This window comes from Sapajus apella, unplaced genomic scaffold, assembly GCF_009761245.1.
Source record: "Sapajus apella isolate SASKATOON/1434 unplaced genomic scaffold, GSC_monkey_1.0 scaffold14, whole genome shotgun sequence".
NCBI lineage: Eukaryota > Metazoa > Chordata > Mammalia > Primates > Cebidae > Sapajus > Sapajus apella.
Window position 1 is genome coordinate 14,860,822 of NW_022436954.1, and position 17,202 is coordinate 14,878,023.

The following is a 17,202-nucleotide window of genomic DNA, read 5'->3' on the forward strand; positions in this document are numbered from 1 at the left end:
TCATCTGTAAAATTGATGAAATGAGATCAAGTGTGCAAAGCACATTCTACAATGTCAGGCTCACAGCAATTAATCATTAAAAGGTATATATTATTAGCTATTACAAAGTTAGTAGGACTTAGACCATAGATTATAAATTATTTTACACTAGTTCTTACATTTTTTCTTTATATTTTCATACAAATGCACTGTTATTCTTATGTCGACTACTCTAAATAATCTGCTAACTAATTTCCCTTATCTGGCTTCCAGTTCCTTACTGAATCTCTGCTCTCCTCATAAAAAAAAAAAACACACACAAAGACCTTCAATAAAGAAATATCCCAAGAATCCCCTTCTTCAGATTCCTCTTTATCATATCCTCTTTATCACTCATATTGTGCATAACATTTCGCAGTTCATTATTTTCTTTAAAAAAGCAAATTTTGAGCTTTGCATCCATGTGCTTTACATCTATACAATCTTTTCAGGCTTAGTTGCCATTACGTATGCAATCATTCAAGTTTCAGTCATCTCAGATGATTAAGTGTTCACAGATGGTCTCCTGCCTATGTAGTCACAAAAGTTTCTCATGTCAATACTCTTAGCACAGTCTTCACCAGGGAGGCAATTTGAGTAAACTTCCAAAATTCAAAACATTTTTCCTATCTCAGAAAAAAATCCTCAAATCACAACCCAATAGAATCCAAGAATTTATTATATTACATATTAGAATGGAGAATTTTTACAAATTTAAACATGTATTAATAAAAATTGTTTTCTTTTCAGGTAATGTAATTAATGATCGGTTCAAATACATGGTGAATAAAAACAATGTGACAGAGTGTATTCTACTGGGGCTTACAGAGAATCCAAAGATGCAGAAAATCATATTTGTTGTGTTTCTGTCATCTACATCACTACCATGATAGGAAATGTTCTCATTGTGGTCACCATCACTGCCAGCCCAACACTGAGGTCCCCCATGTACTTTTTCCTGGCCTATCTCTCCTTTATTGATGCCTGCTATTCCTCCGTCAATGCCCCTAAGCTGATCACGGATTCACTCTATGAAAAGAAGACCATCCTATTCAGTGGATGCATGACTCAAGTCTTTGGAGAACATTTCTTCAGAGGTGTTGAGGTCATCCTACTTACTATAATGGCCTATGACCGCTATGTGGCCATCTGCAAGCCCTTGCACTATAACACCATCATGAAGCAGTGTGTGTGTAGCCTGCTAGTGGGAGTGTCATGGGTAGGAGGCTTTCTTCATGCAACCATACAGATCCTCTTCATCTTCCAATTACCTTTCTGTGGTCCTAATGTCATAGATCACTTTATGTGTGATCTGAACCCTTTGCTCAATCTTGCCTGCACTAATACCCACACTCTAGGACTCTTCGTTGCTGCCAACAGCGGGCTCATAGGCCTGCTAAACTTTCTCTTGCTCCTGGTCTCCTATGTGGTCATACTGTACTCCCTAAGGACCCACAGCTTGGAGGCAAGGCGCAAAGCCCTCTCTACCTGTACCTCCCACATCACAGTTGTCGTCTTATTCTTTGTGCCCTGCATATTTCTGTACATGAGACCTGCAGCTACTTTGCCTATTGACAAAGCAGTTGCTGTATTCTACACTATGATAACTCCGATGTTAAACTGCTTAATCTATACCCTGAGGAATGTTGAGATGAAAAATGCCATTAGGAAATTGTATAGTAGGAAAGCTATTTCAAGTGCCAAATAAATAAATGTGACTGGAGCCCAACGTGATTCAACTGAGACAAGGGGCAAAAGGATATTTTGGATAATGTCAACAAGGAATACTTACGGATAAAGAAAATAATTAACCACTGTGATTCACAGATTATGCCTTGACGGGAGTTGAAACAGGGTTAAGAAAAGGGAGAAAACCTAACCAAGTATCATTCTCACAAATTGGGAAAATTCTATCAATTTGGGGCTTAGTTTCACTAGCCTCATCCATGTGTATGAAATTTATAGGCCTTCCTCCTAACAATGGTTAAATAAGCAATAAAATAAATATATTGATATTAAGCAATAATGTCCATAACACACTGAGGGAGGCATTACTCTTATCCCCATTTAACAAGTGAGGAAACTGAGAGAAGAGGACAGTATCAAAACAGAAGTATCAAATAGACAGCAACCAGAATCCCACCGATTTCCCAAACTATATGCTAACTACCATGATACCCTGCCAGGCAATGATAATAGAAAATCAGATCATTATAACTGTTGTCATTTATTGGGACAGGGACTATGCTGGACACATTGTATATATTAGTTCATTAAAAATACAACATTTTCGTCAATAATTCTTTTTCATATATCAAAATTGATGGTCTTTGTTTTCTGAAACATTATCATATCTAACTACTTCAGGGCTATAAATGCAAAGAACCATTTAGCGTCTGATGAGTAAACAGTGAAGTTTATACCATGATTCCAAATTTCTTTGTAGGCTTCAGAACCATTTTGTATTACTCACGTTACCTTTTTTATACTGATAATCCACCAGAAAGAGTGATGGTTCAAAGAAAGAAGATGTTTTGATATCAAGGAGAAATTTCTATTTATTAAATATACAGTTATACTCCATAAAGTACTTACCTGCTAGATAACAAAAGTTCCTACAAAATACCACGTCTGGTATACCATAAACATACAATCAATGAATAAAAGGATTAATGAAAATAAATAAACTCAATAAAATATAAAGCAAAAGTAGTACTGGAGGCTAGGAAAGTTTTTTCTACCTTCAGTCTGAGAATCCTAGTTGGACCTTATAGGGAAACAACATTTTTTCACTCTTATTGAAACAATGAGAAAGAAGTTAAAACTGCAATTCTCAGCATGTGAACATATAGTTTACCTTGATATGTTTCCTACCCCCAGTAAGATTTTATTATCTTATTTACATGGGCTCTTTATATTTTTCTATTAATCAGTTTGCTTGTTGGAACATTTTTATATTAAAAGCTGTTTTTAAAATTATATAGCTACACACAAAGCAATTTCAAGGTAACTATATTCCATACATTCTTTGCATTCCTTATTCTTTAATCAACAAATATTTTTTATCCCAAGAAATGTATCAGGCACATTGACAGTTCCTGGGGCTCAGTGGTGAATAAAGAGAAACCAGGGTCCTCTTTTCACAAAAGTTAGGATACCCTGAGAAACTTCAAGAAAAGAACAGAGAATTACAACACAATGCTATAAATAGTAAGATTATGGAATTACAGAGTGCTGTGAAAGCATGTTGGAAGGGCACACAACAAAGACCTAGGAGATCTAAAAAGAATTCCTAGATGAAAAGACATCAAGAACAGAAGCTGACCAGGCACAGTGGCTCACGTCTGTAAAACTAGCACTTTGGGAGGCCAAGGTAGGCGGATTATTTGAGGCCAGCAGTTTGAGATCAGCCTGGCCAACATGGCGAAGCCCTGTCTCCACTAAAATTACAAAAATTAGCTGGGCAGGTTGACACATGTCTGTAGTCCCAGCTACCTGGGAGGCTGAGAAAGGAGAATCGCTTGAATCCAGAAGGCAGAGGTTGCAGTGAGCAGAGATCTTCCCACTGCACTCCAGCCTGGGTGACAGAGACTCTGTCTCAAAAAATAAAGAAATAAAATTTAAAAAAAAAAAAAAATACAGAAGCCAAAGGGAGAAAAGGACTCAGCAGAATGAGTAGGCATAAGGTTGAGCTAAGAGTGCTTCCTCTCACAGAGGGAGTAAGTAACAAAAGCCAAAAGGTGAGAAAGAGTAAGCAGGAAACCCAAACAATTCATTATGACTCTAATTATCAATTTATCTGCTCATTCAACATTTATTGAACCCCCTTTATGTGCCGGGATAGGACACTGAGACCGTAAATGGGTAAACATAAGACATGAAGCTGGAAAGGAGGATCTTGGTAAGATGAAAAGGGGTCTCATAATTGTGTTAAGACTAAATACTAAGTACCATGGAGAAAATAGTGAAAGTACTTTTAAACTATCAAGTAATGTAATTGGATTTGTTTGGGGAATAATAAATCTAGCTACAGTATGGAAAATGGATTGAAGGGTCAAGCCTCTTGCAAAAGAAGAGCAACTAAGAGATAATTATAATGACTTAGTTGTAAATAAATGGGGGTCTGAATTTTGGTGACATCAGAGAGGATGCCGAATGTTATGGACACTGTTGCATCCAGCTCAAATGCCTTGAACTCATGCCCCAACTGCTGGGTCTGGGCTGCTTAACAGCTCACAGCCCCATCAGGAAGATTACCCACACCATCAGGGCCCAGCAGTGGCCAATGACTAACAGACATGAAGTTTTAAAAGGCTGTTGTATAATACAATGTATCCCCCAGAGCTTCAATGGCTCCAAACTCAAGGCAAACTTCAGTTGAGACCACACCTGAAGCAACACTCTAATTGAGATCATGTCCTTTCTTCCCTCTACCTAGTTAGCTTCCCTTAACCACTTCTCCTTATAAGCCACTTTTGTAAAAATTATCATCTCAGATCTGCGTCTAAGAAACCCAGACTAACACAGAGCAATGGAGGGAGTTTAAGATACAAGTTTTAAAGAAAGTAACTTGATATAGGATGAAGATTAGAGAGAAAAGAGTCATGAATGAAACTCTGTTTCTGCCTCAGATCCCTAGATGGAAGAAACTGGGAAGATGAAACAGAAAAGATGAGCCTGCTTTGCCAGTTGAAGAGGCCTCCCCACCTCTAGTGGAACCTTCCTTTCACCCTTAGTGGAAGAAATCTCTTCAGCCCCTACTGAAGGTTTAACCTTGCATTGCCTGAGGAAATTATATGTCCTTCCCTGAAAGTTTCTCAGCGAAACAATGTTGATTTCCCTCAAGACCCATCTTCACCATCCCTCTTTGCTTCTAGACCTATAACTAGACTCAAGTTTAAACTCATGTGTGTAAGGTTAAGCTATGGCATTGCAGATGGCAGCTGAACTCACTCCCAGAAGATGATAACAGTTAACTTCAGAACAAATCAAGAAAACTTGATTTGAATGCAGATAAAGCAATGTCCTTCACTAAAAAGTTTTGAGTTTATCACACAGTTTCAGTCAGTTTAGCTGAAGCTGTATTAGTAAGGGAGTGGGGAAAGAGAAAACAGATGTAGGATTTTTTTTTTATCACTAAGTGTTCATGAAACATACACCACAATAGAAAATACCGGGCCACAGTACAAGATGCAATACATTTCAAAGGACTAAATCATATAGAACACATTTCTGATAATAATAGTGTTCAACTACAAATTAGTTACAAAAATATAACTAACTACCCCCTAATTACTTACAAATTAAGCAATACAATTCTAAATTATTCATAGAGAAACGCCAATGAAAATTTTTAATGAATTTTAAATGAAAGGAAGTAAAAACAAAAAAAAAACTAGATGCAGCTAAAGAATTCCTTAGAAATATATAGCTTTAAATGCAAGTATTAGAAAATAAAAAAGATTAAAGGAACTAAGCTTTCATCTCAAGAAGCTAGAAACAGAGCAAAATAAATGCATAAAATGTGGTAGAATATGAATAGTAAATAGAAGACAGATATAATTGGAATAAAATTAATTTAAAAATAGAGAAAATACATAAATACAAGGGTTGGTTCTTTGTAAAAATTAATAAAACTAATATCCCTAGCAAAATGAGTTTTATTTATAAGAAAAATAAATGAATTGTGAGAATCAGCAATGAAAAGGGTATGCTGTAGATTCTACAGATCTTAACAAGATAATAAAAAGACATTACAAATGAATTTTGCTAATGTCCTTGCCAGTTAAAAAGAAATGGACCTCTGCTTTGAAACACACAGCTTTCTATTTTTTATTATTCAAAAATGTCTCTTTGTAAAAAAAAAAGCCAGTTCAATTGAATAAAGGAAATATATGCATCCTCCATATGCAAAGAGTCTTACAAATTAATTAGAAATCATTCAGCTACAAAATGGGTAAAGGACAAGAACAATTTCCAGAAGAAGAATGAATGGTCAATATACATATAAAAAACTTTCAACTTCATTAGTAACCATAGAAATGTAAATTTAAAATATTTTGTACTAAGCCACTTTTAATTTTCATTGACAAATAATAATTGTACATATTTATGGGGCATATAGTGACATTTGAGACATATAATGCATAGTGATTAATTCAGGATAATTAGCATAACCATGACATTTATCATTTCTTTGAAAAAACACAACTTCCTAAACACACACACACACACACACACACACACACACAAGCAAAACCTGAAGAACATATATGTGCTAAGTTAGTTCTTTAAAAATTTTCCCGACTTCTACCAAAAATATCAAAATTACATTCCATATAGTTTTGTCAGTGAATTTTACATATTACTTTTTAAAACTACTACCAATTTTATGTCAGCATTTTCAGGGATTAAAGAAAACTATAGTACCTCCTAATCAATTTATATCCACAGCATAACCCTTTATACCAAAATGAAAAAGGGCATTACAAAAAGAATCAGATAAATATCTCTCCAACACAGACACAAAATAATATTTAGCAAATAAAATGCAGCCAAATATAAAAATAATAATGTATCATGAGCAAGTAAGTTTTGTCCCAGGTTTGAAATATTGGTTTAACATTCAAAATCAATTCATGGACACCGGCTGTAGCTCACGCCTGTAATCCCAGCACTTTGGGAAGCTGAGATGGCCAGATCACTTAATCTCAGGAGTTCAAGACCAGCTGGAGTAAAATCTTGAGACCCCCATCTATACCAAAAAAAATTTTTTTAATTAGCTGGGAGTGGTGGCATGCATGATAGTTCCAGCGACTTGGGAGGCTGTGGGGGGGGATTGCTTGAGCCCAGGAAGTCAAGGCTGCAGTGAGTGGTGATTATGTCACTGCCCTCCAGCCTGGGCAACTGAGTGAGACCCTGTCTCAAAAAAAAAAAAAAAAATCAATTCATATAATACACTGCATGAACAATATTAAGTAGAAAAAAATATGATCAATTCAATAAATACAGAAAAAACTTGATAAGATTTAACACACGTTCAGAATTTTTTTTAAGTTTAAGAAAACTAGGAATAGAACTTCCTCTGTAGGATAAAGCCTATTAACAAACATCCTATTAAGCCAACATTGTACTTAATTGTATTTAATAAGTACAACATTGCACTTAATGAGGAAATACTCAAAACTTTCTCTGGGAGTCAACGCTGCCTCCTCCTCAAGCCCACACGTTATTACGTAGAACTAAATTATTCATGGCTATCAAGTTAAAGCATTGTCGAGGCTGCTCTGATTCAAAACAACAGCACAGTCAAATGGAGAACATGCTTGCATATGAAATGTGATTAATTCATTCAGACATGGCAAAACTATCCATTATAACTCCATCTATTCCATACTGTACTGGAGAATCTAACCAGTGCAATAAGGCAAAGAAAGGAAATAAGTGGCATTTTAAAAAATAGGAAAATTTAAAACTGTCATAATTTGCATACAATATTTTTGTATGTATAGCAAATCAAAATTTATAAGCTATTAAAACTAATATGTTCATGAGATGTTACATAGTATTAAAAATTTACAATTAAAAAATATGCAACTACAAGATGACTGACTAGATTCAGCTGGGGTGTACCTCTTACACAGAGAGGAACCAAAATATCTAGTAGACATTCACACTTTAAATAGATAGTCTGAGAAAGAGCACTGGAATTCAACAGAGAAGCAACAGGAGACACTGAGGGCGAAGGAAGGAGACATGGGGCTACCTGCTTGGGGTTGCTAGGAGCCAAGAGCAGCCCCAGACTCAAAGAAGGGGTAAATAAAGAAACCCCAGAGTTCCACATTTTTGCTGCAGACTTTTACAACCCTAACTACAGGAGAGTCCCTCAGCCCCCATAGGCCTCCAGACTGGCATAGAGAGCTGCCTGGAGATCATGCACAGGTGCTTCTTAAACTTGCATGGAGTCTCACAGGCTTCTAAGCACTGGGCAGCTGCAGCACGGTGCCATTCTGGGAGCCCATTCCCCAAGGATCTCTGTCCTGCCTTAAGGTTGCCATTGCCACTGCTGGCTGCTGGGCGAGGTAGTGAGACAGGAGGCCAGGTGCTCTCATGTGCCTCAAGGAGAGGTTCCACTGCTGCTGCTGTGGAACTGAGGTCATTTGGGCCACATGCCCTATGCCTCCCAGTCTCTCCCAAAGCTGCCGCCTAGCCATTCCTATGGAGACAGGACCACCCTTCCAAGCTGCAAGCCTGCAATGCAGCCACTGTTGCCCCACTTGAGTGTTGCTCCAGTGGCCATGGACCAGCTTGCCCTCCCTGTCACAGCCAGCACTTGAGTCCAGGGATCCTAAGGTCAAGGCTGCTGGTTTGGTCCTATCCCTGCACAACTCCAGCATGCCACCCAGGGGCATGGAGATGAGATTTGTGATCTGATCTGATCTGGAGCCCCCAAAGTCAGAGTGAGAGAAGAGTGTGGTGTGGGTTCCTATTGAGGCACAGGAGGGGGGTTCTCCTCCCTTCATAGCACCACACCAGGATGGGTGTGGCCTGAGAGCCAAGGTTTCTGCCCCTGACAGGAAGTTTCATGGCCTGGGGAGGCTTTGCCATCTGAACACAGCCAGCTGCTGGGTCTTTTCAAACCAATGAGAACAAAGACACAACAGAGCAGACTCTCTGGGACACATTTAAAGCAGTGTCTAAAGGAAAATTTATAGCACTAAATGCCCACATGAAAAGCAAGGAAAGATCTAAAATCAACACCCAACATCACAATTAAAAGAACTAGAGGATCAATATCGAACACATTCAAAAGCTAGCAGAAGACAAGAAATAACTAAGATTAGAGCAAAGCTGAAAGAGATAAAGACACAAATAACTCTTCAAAAAAATGAATAAATCCAGGTGCTGGTTTTTCAAAAGATCAACAAAATAGACCGCTAGCCAGACTACTAAAAAAAGAAAAGAGAGAAGAATTGAATAGATGCAATAAAAAATGATAAAGGGGATATCACCACCAATTCCACAGAAATACAACTACCATCAGATTTTACTACAAACAAATCTATGCATATAAACCAGTAAATCTAGAAGAAATGAATAAATTCCTGGACATTTACACTATCCCAAGACTAAACCAGGAAGAAGTTGAATCCCTGAATAGACTAATAACAAGGTCTGAAGTTGAAGCAGCAATTAATAGCCTACCAACCAAAAAAATCCAGGTCCAAATGGGTTCACAGCCAAATTCTACCAGAGGTACAAAAAGGAGCTGGTACCATTCCTTCTGAAACTATTCCAAACAACACAAAAAGAGGGAATCCTCCCTAACTCATTTTATGAGACCAACATCATCCTGATACCAAAACCTGGCAGAGACACAACTAAAAAAGAAAACTTCAGGCCAATTTCCATAATAAACACAGATGCAAAAATCTTCAATAAAATACTGGCTAACAAAATGCAACAGCACATCAAAAAGCTTATCCATCACAATCAAGTAGGCTTCATCCCAGGAGGCAGGACTGGTTTAACATATGCAAATCTGTAATCGTAATGCATCACATAAACAGAACCAAAGACAAAAACCACATGATTTTCTCAATAGACGCAGAGAAGGTCTTTGACAAAATTCAACAGTGCTTTATGCTAAAAACTCCCAATAAACTAGGTATCAATGGAACATATCTCAAAATAATAAAAGTTATTTATGACAAACCCACAGCCAATATCATACTGAATGGGCAAAACCTGGAAGCATTCCCTTTGAAAATTGGCACTAGACAAATCATGAGTGAACTCCCATTCACAATTGCTACAAAGAGAATAAAATACCTAAGAATACTACTAACACAGGATGTAAAGGACCTCCTCAAGGAGAACTACAAACCACTGCTCAAGGACATAAGAGAGCACACAAACAGATGGAGAAACATTCCCTGCTCATGGTTAGGAAAAATCAATATTGTGAAAATGGCTATACTGCCCAAGGTAATTTATAGATTCAATGCTATCTTAATCAAGCTACCATTGATCTTCTTCACAGAACTGGAGAAAAAACACCTTAAACCTCATATGGAACCAAAAAAGAGCTTGTATAGCCAAGACAATACAAAGCAAAAAGAGCAAAGTTGGAGGCATCATGCTACTTGACTTCAAACGATGTTACTAGGCTACAGTAATCAAAACAGCATGGTACTGGTACCAAAACAGAGATACAGACCAATGAAATGGAACAGAAATCTTGGAAGTAATGTCACACATCTACAACTATCTGATCTTTGACAAACCTGACAAAAACAAGCAATGGAGAAAGGATTCCCTGTTTAATAAATGGTGTTGGGATAACTAGCAAGCCATATGCAGAAAGCTGAAACTTGGACCCCTTCCTTACATATTATATAAAAATTAACTCCAGATGGATTAAAGATTTAAACATAAGAACTAACAACATAAAAACCCTAGAAGAAAGCCTAGGCAAAACCATTCAGAACATAGGCATAGGCAAGGACTTCATGACTAAAACACCAAAGCAAAGGCAACAAAAGCCAAAATAGACAAACAGGATCAAATTAAACTTAAGAGCTTCTGCACAGCAAAAGAAACTATCATTAGAGTGAACCAGCAACCAACAGAATGGGAAAAAAATTTTGCAATCTATCTATCTGACAAAGGGCTAATATCCAGAATCTACAAAAAACTTTAACAAATTTACAAGAAAAAAACAACCACATCAAAAATGGGCAAAGGATATAAATAGGCATTTTTCAAAAGAAGACATTTATGTGGCCAAAAAACATATGAAAAAAAGCTCAGCTCATCATCACGATCATTAGAGAAATGCAAGTCAAAACCACATTGAGATACCATCTCACTCCAGTTAGTATGGCAATCATTAAAAATTCAGGAGACAACAGATGCTGGAGAGGATGTGGAGAAATAGGAACACTTTTACACTGTTGGTGGGAGTGTAAATTAGTTCAACCATTGTGGAAGACAGTGTGGTGATTCCTCAAGGATCTAGAATTAGAAATACCATTCAACCCAGCAATCCCATTACTGGGTATATAACCAGTGGATTATAAATCATTCTATTATAAAGACACATGCACATGTATGTTCATTGTGGCACTGTTTACAATAGCAAAGACCTGGAACCAACCCAAATGCTCATCAAAGACAGATTGGATAAAGAAAATGTGGCATATATACACCATGGAATACTATGTAGCCATAAAAAGGAGTTCTTGTCCTTTGCATGGACATAGATGAAGCTGGAAAGCATCATTCTCAGCAAACTGACACAAGAACAGAAAACCAAACATCGCATGCTCTCACTCATAAGTGGGCATGAACAACGAGAACACATGGACACAGGAAGGGAAAAAGCACACACTGGGGCCTGTTTGGGGTAGTGGGGGCTAGGGGCAGGATAGCAGGGGGTGGGGGGATTGGGGAGGGATAACATTAGGAGAAATATCTAACGTAGATGATGAGGGGATAAATGCAGCAAACCACCATGGCATGTGTATACCTGTGTAACAATCCTGCATGATCTGCACATGTACCCCAGAACTGAAAGTATAATTTTAAAAAAATTCGACAAGAAATTTTTTTGGCCTTAAGGAGATCCTGTCATTTGTGACAATGTAGAAAAACCTAGAGGACACTATGCTAAGTAAAATAAGCTAGATATAGAAAGTCAAATGCTGATGAATGCAGGCGGATCTCTTAAGACCTAGGTCGCGAGCCTCTCCCGCACACGCTGTCTGGTCTCCAGCAGCTGCTTCATCTTGAGTGCTCTCTTGTGTCACCCCTCGAAGCAGCAGCCACCATGACCTCCACCCCCCCGAAAAGAAGTCAGAGACACCATGAGGTCACTGCCACCGCCATGCCCAAGAATAAAGGAAATTAGTTTCAGTGTTCTCTAAGAATGCCTCAGATACTGAATTCTAAGGACTCTAGGTAGTTCAGGAAATTGTAGAGGCCCATCTAAAATAGCACAGAGCAATGTGAGACTGCCCCAGGAGAGAGTAAAGGAGGTAAAAATAGACGTAGAGATAAGAATGAGAACGAATCTGAAAAAAGAGAACTGGTATTCAAAGAAGATGGTCAGGAGTATGTTTAGGTGATCAAAATGTTGGGAAATGGACGGCCAGAAGCAACGTGTTTCAGTGGTGTAAAGAGGTTAGGTCACATCAGGAAAATTGAGAAAAAAGGTTTGGATAAATACCTCTGACATAATACTGGTTGGTCTCTGAGACTACCAGGATAACAAAGCTGATGTAATTTTAAAATACAATGCAGACAAAGCTAGAAGTCTGAGGGTATATGGCAAGCTTCCAGAGCATGCTAAAATCAATGAAACTGATACATTTGGTTCAGGAGATGATGATGAAATTCAGTTCGATGACATTGGAGATGATGATGAAGATATTGATGAGATCTAAACTGAACTGAAGATTTTACATTCCATCTTTTCTGAAGATTGTCCTACAACTTGGATTTTGGCCATGACAAAGATTAAAATTTCATTAGCATGAATACAGTTTGTTAAAACAGACTGATTTGTTCCTAAGGTATTTTTATTTAAAACCGGTAATGCTGAATTATCTTAAGTGAGATGTTAAGCCCACTTTGCTCTTTTAATATAGTGGAGCTTAAGGGTAGAAGACCACGTCTACTATTTAAATAAATAAATAGGGTCAGATCCAAGATGGCCATTTAGGAACAGCTCAGGATTGCAGCTCCCAGTGAAAGCGCCGAGGGTGAGTGGACACTGCGTTTTTATTGCCCACAGACTAGGAAATTCCCGGGCGGAGGAGCTCCACAGTAGCCAGCGCGGCTGTGCCGGCCAGCGCCGCTGCTTTGCCCGGTGCGGCTGCTTTGTCGGCGCCCCGGAGCCGCGGTTCTCCGTACAAAAAACACCGGTCCAGGGGCCCTTTTGGCTGGCGATTGGAGCCACGGGAAGTCGCCCATACGCCGGTTCAAAAAGGGAACTGAGCAGAGAACCAGGACAGTAGATTCCAGGGCAAAAAAATAAATAAAAAGCACCACAAACCTCAGTGCTGCTGTTTAAGCCAGCGCAGTGAGTGGCCACAGGGGAAAACAAACAGACCCCGGCGCCTCTTCAACAGGCGACTGGAACACCAACTTAAAAAAGGCTCTGAGGCAGGGAGCCAGGCGATCAGGCTCGGCTGGCCCCAACCCCACAAAAGAACAGCAACCAGAAACTCTGGATTGAGAGTTTCACAGGAAGCACAGCTGAACCCGGGACGGTCCAGCTCTGTGGGGGAGGGGTGTCTGCCATTACCGAGGCAGCACGCCGTTGCCAAGGCAACCCGCCATTGCTGAGGCAGCCCGCCGTTGCCAAGGCAACCGGCCACAGCAAAGAGACTCCGCCTCAACAGAGGCGGGCCACCATCCCCAAAGCAGTTCTAACTACACCCATATAAACAGGACTGCAGGGAAGTTCACTCGGCAGCTGGGCGGAGCCCACAGCAGCTCAGCAAAGCTGCTATAGGCTGACAGTGACTAGGCTGCCTCCTTGCTGGGCTGGGCAGGTCTGAAGGAAAAAAAAAAAAAAAGAAGGCGGTAGCATAATGGAAACTCATAAATAAAGCCCTAAATCCCTGGGACAGAGCACCTGGGAACAAAAAGCAGTTTATGAGTTCTGCTGCAGCAGACTTAAAAGTACCTGCCCAGCAGCTCTGAATGAACAACAACAGAGCTTACAGCTCACCATTTGAGCTCCTACAAAGAAGAGACCGTCTCCTCAAGCAGCTCCCTGACCCCTATATATCCAAAAAGACACCTCATAAAAGAGAGATCAGATTGACACTAGGCGGGTATCTGTCTGGGACAAAGATAGCAGAAGAAGAAAACTGGTAACAACCCTTGCTGTTCAGCAGGTGCAGGTGAACCCCAGGCAAGCAGGGCCTGGAGTGAACCTCAGCAGACCTACAGCAGAGGGGCCAGACTGTCAGAAGGAAAACCAAGAAACAGAAATAACCTCATCATCAACAAACAGAACGTCAATCTGAAAGATTTGAGACCCAATCTGAAAGCCAGCAACTACAAAGTCGACAGGTGGATAAATCCTTAAAGATGGGAAGAAACCAGCGCAAAAAGGATGAAAACACCCAAAACCAGAACACCTCTCCTCCTAAAAGGGATCACAACTCCTCACCAGCAAGGGAACAAGGTTGGATGGAGAACGAGTGTGATGAAATGACAGAATCAGACTTCAGAAGGTGGGTAGTAGGAAACTTCTGTGAACTTAAAGAACGTGTTCTAACCAAATGCAAAGAAACTAAGAACCTTGAAAAAAGATTTGACGAAATGCTAACGAGAATGGACAAAATAGAAAGAAATATAAGTGAATTGATGGAGCTGAAAAACGCAACACGAGAACTTCGTGAAGCATGCACAAGTATCAACAGCCGAATTGACCAAGCAGAAGAAAGGATATCAGAGGTCGAAGATCAACTCAATGAAATAAAACAGGAAGGCAAGACTGGAGAAAAAAGGGTAAAAAGGAATGAACAAAGTCTCCAAGAAATGTGGGACTATGTGAAAAGACTTAATCTACGTTTGTTAGGCGTACCTGAATGCGACGAAGAGAATGAATCCAAGCTGGAAAATACTCTTCAGGATATTATCCAGGAAAACTTCCCCAACGTAGCAAGGCAGGCAAACATTCAAGTCCAGGAAATACAGAGAACACCACAAAGATATTCGTCAAGAAGAGCAACCCCAAGGCACATAACCGTCAGATTCACCAGGGTTGAAATGAAGGAGAAAATACTAAGGGCAGCCAGAGAGAAAGGTCGGGTTACCCATAAAGGGAAGCCCATCAGACTCACAGCAGATCTCTCAGCAGAAACCCTACAAGCCAGAAGAGAATGGGGGCCAATATTCAACATCCTTAAAGAAAAGAACTTTCAACCCAGAATCTCCTATCCAGCCAAACTAAGCTTCATAAGTGAAGGAAAAATAAAATCCTTTGGGAACATGCAAGTACTCAGAGATTTCGTCACCACAAGGCCAGCTCTACAAGAGCTCCTGAAAGAGGCTCTACACATATAAAGGAACAACAAGTACCAGCTCAACTAAAGGGCAAAACAGCCAGCTAGCACCAAAATGGCAGTATCAAATTCACATATAACAATATTAACCCTAAATGTAAATGGACTAAATGCCCCAATCAAAAGACACAGAATGGCAAATTGGATAAAAATCCAAAACCCATCGGTGTGCTGTATCCAGGAAACCCATCTCACATGCAAGGATACACAAAGGCTCAAAATAAAGGGATGGAGGAAGATTTACCAAGCAAATGGAGAGCAAAAAAAGCAGGAGTTGCAATTCTCATCTCTGATAAATTAGATTTTAAAGCAACAAAGATCATAAGAGACAAAGAGGGACATTACATAATGGTAAAAGGATCAATGCAACAAGAAGAGCTAACGATCCTAAATATATACACACCCAATACAGGAGCACCCAGATACATAAGGCAAGTTATTAATGACTTACAAAGAGACTTACACTCCCACACAATAATAGAGGGAGAATTTAACGCCCCATTGTCAACATTAGACAGATCAACCAGACAGAAAATTAACAAGGATATCCAGGACTTGAACTCAGACCTGGACCAAGCAAACCTAATAGACATTTACAGAACTCTCCACCCCAAATCCACAGAATATACATTCTTCTCAGCACCACATCGCACCTACTCTAAAATTGACCACATAATTGGGAGTAAATCGCTCCTCAGCAAATGCAAAAGAACAGAAATCGTAACAAACAGTCACTCAGACCACAGTGCAATCAAGTTAGAACTCAGAATTCAAAAACTAACCCAGAACTGCACAGCTTCATGGAAACTGAACAACTTGCTCTCGAATGTTGACTGGATAAACAATGAAATGAAGACAGAAATAAAGATGTTCTTCGAAAGCAATGAGAATGAAGACACAACATACCAGAATCTCTGGGACACATTTAAAGCATTCTAAAATATACAGCAATAAGTGCCCACATGAGAAGCAAGGAGAGATCAAAAATTGACACCCTATTGTCAAAACTGAAAGAGCTAGAGGAGCAAGATCAAAAAAACTCAAAGTCTAGCAGAAGACAAGAAATAGCTAAGATCAGAGCAGAACTGAAGGAGATAGAGACACAAAAATCCCTTCAAAAAATCAATAAATCCAGGAGCTGGTTTTTTGAAAAGATCAACAAACTAGACCACTAGCCAGATTAATAAAAAAGAAAAGAGAGAATAACCAAATTGATGCAATAAAAAATGATCAAGGGGATATCACCACAGATTCCACAGAAATTCAAACCATCATCAGAGATTATTACAAACAACTCTATGCACACAAACTAATAAACCTGGAAGAAATGGATAAATTCCTGGACACTTGCCTCCTGCCAAGCCTAAACCAGGAAGAAGCCAAAACCCTGAACAGACCCATAACAAGGTCTGAAGTAGAGGCAGCAATTAAGAGCTTACCACCCAAAAAAAGCCCAGGTCCAGATGGGTTCACAGCTGAATTCTACCAGACATACAAAGAGGAGCTGGTACCATTCCTTCTGAAACTATTCCAAACAATACAAAAAGAGGGAATTCTTCCCAAATCATTTTATGACACCAACATCATCCTGATTCCAAAACCCAGCAGAGACTCAACAAGAAAAGAAAACTTCAGGCCAATATCCATGATGAACATAGATGCAAAAATCTTCAACACAATACTGACAAGCCGATTTCAACAGCACATCAAAAAGCTTATCCACCATGATCAAGTAGGCTTCATCCCGGGGATGCAAGGCTGGTTCAACATACGCAAGTCTATAAACATAATTCACCACATAAACAGAACCAAAGACAAAAACCACATGATTATCTCAATTGATGCAGAGAAGGCCTTTGACAAAATTCAACAGCCCTTTATGCTAAAAACACTCAATAAGCTAGGTAGCGATGGAATGTATCTCAAAATAATAAAAGCTATTTATGACAAACCAACAGCCAATATCATACTGAATGGGCAAAAACTGGAAGCATTCCCCTTGAAATGTGGCACCAGACAAGGATGCCCTCTCTCACCACTGCTATTCAATATAGTATTAGAAGTTCTAGCCAGAGCAATCAGGCAAGAAAAAGAAATAAAG

General features: G+C 39.3%; 1 protein-coding gene and 1 pseudogene across 1 annotated transcript; both read left to right on the forward strand.

The window, feature by feature from the left end:
• The first annotated feature begins 797 nt into the window (after nt 1–797).
• On the forward strand, nt 798–1,726 carry LOC116554466 (olfactory receptor 4C13-like). Its single transcript, XM_032282434.1, is given in 2 exon segments — nt 798–882; nt 885–1,726. Coding segments are annotated over 2 exon segments (927 nt in total).
• A 10,122-nt stretch (nt 1,727–11,848) lies between these two features.
• LOC116554564 lies at nt 11,849–12,714 on the forward strand (annotated as a pseudogene).
• The last annotated feature ends 4,488 nt before the right edge of the window (nt 12,715–17,202 follow it).